We start from the raw sequence: 4133 nt of genomic DNA, 5'->3' as shown, positions 1-4133 counted from the left end.
ATGTATGTATGTATACATGTATGTATGTATATATGTATGTATGTATGTGTGTGTGTATGTGTATGTATGTAAGTATGTATATATGTATGTATGTATATATATATATATGTATATATATATATATATATATATTTATATATATATATATATATATACCTACATGTAAAAATAAAATCTACCTGTCCGTTTATTCAAAGTTCCCGTTCTACCAGGAGTATGACGCGCTCCACGATCATTTTGTACGTTTCAGTGTCCCCCATTAATCGCTTGAACTTGAGTCCGTGTATATTGACCATGGGCATGCGACAGACCTCTATCTCCCACTGCAAGTCCTGGAACACACACGTGAGAATAAAGTGCTCGGAATGCTCGCTGTTTCCGCTGTGTATGATCTTCATGCTAGACAATGCCTGTTGAAAGTTGTACAATATTGAGTTCAGTATACGAATTTTATATTTATACAAGGGTAGAGGGCAAGATATGGTGTATGTGCAATGTATGTGGAAGGGAAATACGAGGTATCTATTTGATTTAATAAGCGCGTGTGTGACTATATAAGTATGAATGACTAACTATCACGTATGTCGTCGAAAATGACATGTTGCCATGCAACCCTTCCATTTTCTTGCTGCTACCGTTGGCGAATGCGTGATTAGGTTTACGCTACACCTTGTGCGTTAAAGTGACAGTGAGTATTACACTGCTCCAAAACAGCGTGCGATCATATAAAATTGAATATGTATAGTCAACTCAGACAGACAGCAGTATATGCGAAAACAGAAATGTAAATTTATGCTAACACCCTCAAAGCTGTGCGAAGCTTCACGCCACCAGATCCGATTACACAGAGATTCGGCGTGCAGTCAATGGAGCACACATCCTTGCGATCATCTCGTTTACACAAAGCGACGAGACGAAAATCGTATACACCATACGGAAACACGGTTATAACACCAGACATACGTTCTGCACTATGTCGTATATCTCTTTTGCGGGTCGGTATGAAATAGTCCGGGAAATCAGCGACAGACGCGACACTCTTGCCGTCCGCTTATCTGTAGACCAAAAAGTGTTCCAATGTGAGCATATAGACAGTGCCGCCTTGGTGTTCTTTTGCTCCGCAATGCATGGTCCCAAGACTGTACGCGAACCCATCCGTAATCTCCGCTTTGCCCCAAGACAATCTAGTTGGTCCAAAAACTACACAGATGCAGTACAAACCCGCACGACTTTTGCTCCACAATCCACACAAGAGCTAATATTGGCATTAAAACCCCTTCCTTACGACTTCTTTTCGCCCTCGGTTGCTTGTGCTTGAAGCTGCTGCTGCTGCTCAAACCAGTGGGTGATTCGGGGATGGTGGTAGTGCTTTTTGGCGTGCCTACTGACGACATAGAGGTACGATATGATGTGTTGGCGGGTGGCTCTGGAGAATGGTCGGCGGACTTGTTGCCTTTGGTGGTGGTCACAGCGAGACCCCAATGACTGTTGTCAAGACTTGTCCCTATGTCCATGCCCAGTTCGGAAGCAAAGTTCTCCTGAGATTGGATGGATAGGGATAGCGGATTTTGGTGTTCAGGTGATAGGAGACGTGAATCTAAGCTAACAGGTCAAAATGACCGTGCGTGTGGTAGACTATATGATTTTAGGTACCAAAAATGCAGGTATGAATTTATTTCTGGATATGAAACGTGCCATATACCGCAGATATGAAGTAGACAGTCGATGCAAAGCCAACATAATTACAGCCGTGTACTTATGGAAGCGAACCCCAGCAAATTTGAGAAACAGGAGTATTTTCTAAGTCTCAGAGTGGAAAAAAAAACTCGAAGACGAATCAGCTAGCTTCAAACAGAGGCGGCGACACACCTTTTCGGTTTTTACTTTGATGCATTTTAAGTTGAGTAGGACGGTGTAGAGACGGCAGCAAATGCAACCTACCTCCCTACCTGAATGCGATATAGCCAGGAACGCCATCGCAACACGATACCGTATATCAGTATAGTTTGGGATAGCCTATAAATATCACAAGGACGTGCCAAGTCCGCTTACCATGCTTAGCTTGCGACCGTCGAGTGTGGTCACGTTCTGGATGGCCTGCTGAGATATGTCCCCTGAAGCAAATGCCTACGAGTGTACATTCAGTGTTCACATATTAGCTACGCGACTGGAATTGATCGCTCAGCAGAATTTTCAAGAAACGGCGGACGCGCATACGATGCGTTGACATGATACACGCGAGGCAGTGGCTAGACACCAAGCGTTAATTTGTTAATTTCTTAGGCCGTACTTTCACCTGTGTCACTAGCTAAGTATAAGCGCGACAGATAAGCGACATGCATGTCGCATACCTTCGGCAAGGGCGACGGCGTCCCCGATTTGATTTGCAGTGAGCTCATGAGATCTGTAGGTAGAGATAAATATGAATCAGCAATCGCCAAGGTCTGCATTGGTGCCTTGTTCCGCATGGTGTCTTAGTTACTCAAAATATAAACTTCCGCTAGACATACAGCTACCTCTTCGAGTGGCATTACAGCCTTGTGGATACGAATCAATTGATATCACGTATTCAGGAGCGGTCAAATATGCAAGATGTGTTCACAGAGAGGAAATTCATAGTATCAGGGGCACCTCTGGGCGTATATATTCGTACACTACAATTCAGACCCTCTACATACCAGCCAGCATAACACCTTAACTCCTAAATGAAAGCCTCTAGTAAATATACATGCCAGACCTCCCACATATTAGCAAGGCCATTTCTTAACTCTAATCCTGGACCTTAAACTCTAGCTTTTAATCAACGATACAATTCAGACATTCCACATACCCGCAAGGACAGCGTTGTGCAATTGCGGGTACTTCAGTTTCCTCTCTCGATATAACATATATGTGGCATAGGGATCGTCAAACCGATCGGTGGATACGGAGTCGAGCACATCCGACGCTTTGTAGCCTGAAGATTCCATTAGTTGTAGTATTTCCTGGTCTAAATTTAGCAGAGCTTCCTAATATGCAAGGAGAGTTTGTAGTGTATCTTGGTCGAGATTCAGTAGAGTGTTTACCAAAGAACAAACAAATCAATGTGTTAGAAAACAAAGCTAGAAAACATCGCAGCACTATGATATCCGGCAAATATTTGTGACATGAAATCACACTTATTGTTTTTCTTTATAACTATGCTACACGACTACAGTGCAATATAGTACATACTAATACTCTTACTTTATTCGTTCCGGGAATGCCTTCAGCTCCCCCCGACACATCCCTAATCCATTCCGACATGACACAGTCTTTGATGGTACACCGCCTGTATCGGTCAGGCTGTAAACATCCGCGTATCAGACTCTGGCAATCTGCAGAATGGCAAAAGGCCAGGTGAAATGATTTTTAATGCTGGATTATCGCCGGCAGTCGGGTCCAGGGTGAATACAGCTTCTTGACGTAAGTCACAGCGAATGTCTAAAGCCACCAGATTGACAGATCGAGTTCTTTAAGCAACGGGACGCATTGGGCAAGACTCGCAACCGGTGTATGAGAATTCTCATCATAAATTTTACATCGAAATAGATAGGACCCTTCAATGAAAACGCGTACTATCTCGATCTAATATTTGTAAACCGAGCAATCGTGCATGCAATGAAGCCACAGTAGCAAGCACATACGTATAGATATATCATCATCCATAGTATATCGCCCTTCAGTCGCTGCCGACGCATTCTCGAACGGCAGAATACCCGAGACCACAGTGTATACCATCACACCCAAAGCCCAAATGTCCGGCTGTGAGTAGTGACACAAGTTACAGGTAGTAACACGTCAGAATTTGATGAGTGCATTCGCTAAGGATATGTACAGGTACACTTATATTTGATAGTTCAGATATCTGGCTGTGAGTATCCAGCATAAGGCAGATGACTATAATGGCTGTCAAATATATACGAAGAAGAAATTCTACAGCCAGATACGTGTCTGTGAGTAGATCTCACGAGAGCAAGACACCAGTAACCTTACATGTGATATTTCATATATTGCATAACAATATATGACAATGTGATACCAGATATCCGGTTGTGAGTAGTGTGGCAACCAGACACAGGCATTAAATACATATAAACAAGCAGACACATAAT

General features: G+C 43.1%; 1 protein-coding gene across 2 annotated transcripts in view; it reads right to left on the bottom strand.

Moving 5' to 3' along the window:
- Positions 1-175: 175 nt before the first annotated feature.
- Positions 176-4133, bottom strand: part of SARC_02598 — a 5819-nt gene continuing 1861 nt past the window's right edge. Inside the window, exons 5-12 of one of the 2 annotated variants that reach the window (XM_014303650.1) lie at positions 3666-3783; positions 3226-3356; positions 2831-3008; positions 2352-2404; positions 2053-2127; positions 1286-1538; positions 964-1055; positions 176-410 (exon numbers count right to left, since the gene is read on the bottom strand). In XM_014303650.1, coding sequence (XP_014159125.1) covers positions 192-410; positions 964-1055; positions 1286-1538; positions 2053-2127; positions 2352-2404; positions 2831-3008; positions 3226-3356; positions 3666-3783 — 1119 coding nt within the window. In that variant the 3' untranslated portion in view covers positions 176-191. Of the gene's footprint in view, positions 411-825; positions 1056-1285; positions 1539-2052; positions 2128-2351; positions 2405-2830; positions 3009-3225; positions 3357-3665; positions 3784-4133 lie in introns of those variants that run through there. The other variant, XM_014303649.1, reaches the window with a different exon arrangement.

The sequence above is a fragment of the Sphaeroforma arctica genome, assembly GCF_001186125.1.
Source record: "Sphaeroforma arctica JP610 unplaced genomic scaffold supercont1.118, whole genome shotgun sequence".
Taxonomy (NCBI): Eukaryota; class Ichthyosporea; order Ichthyophonida; genus Sphaeroforma; species Sphaeroforma arctica.
This window is presented reverse-complemented; position numbering and strand designations above follow the sequence as displayed.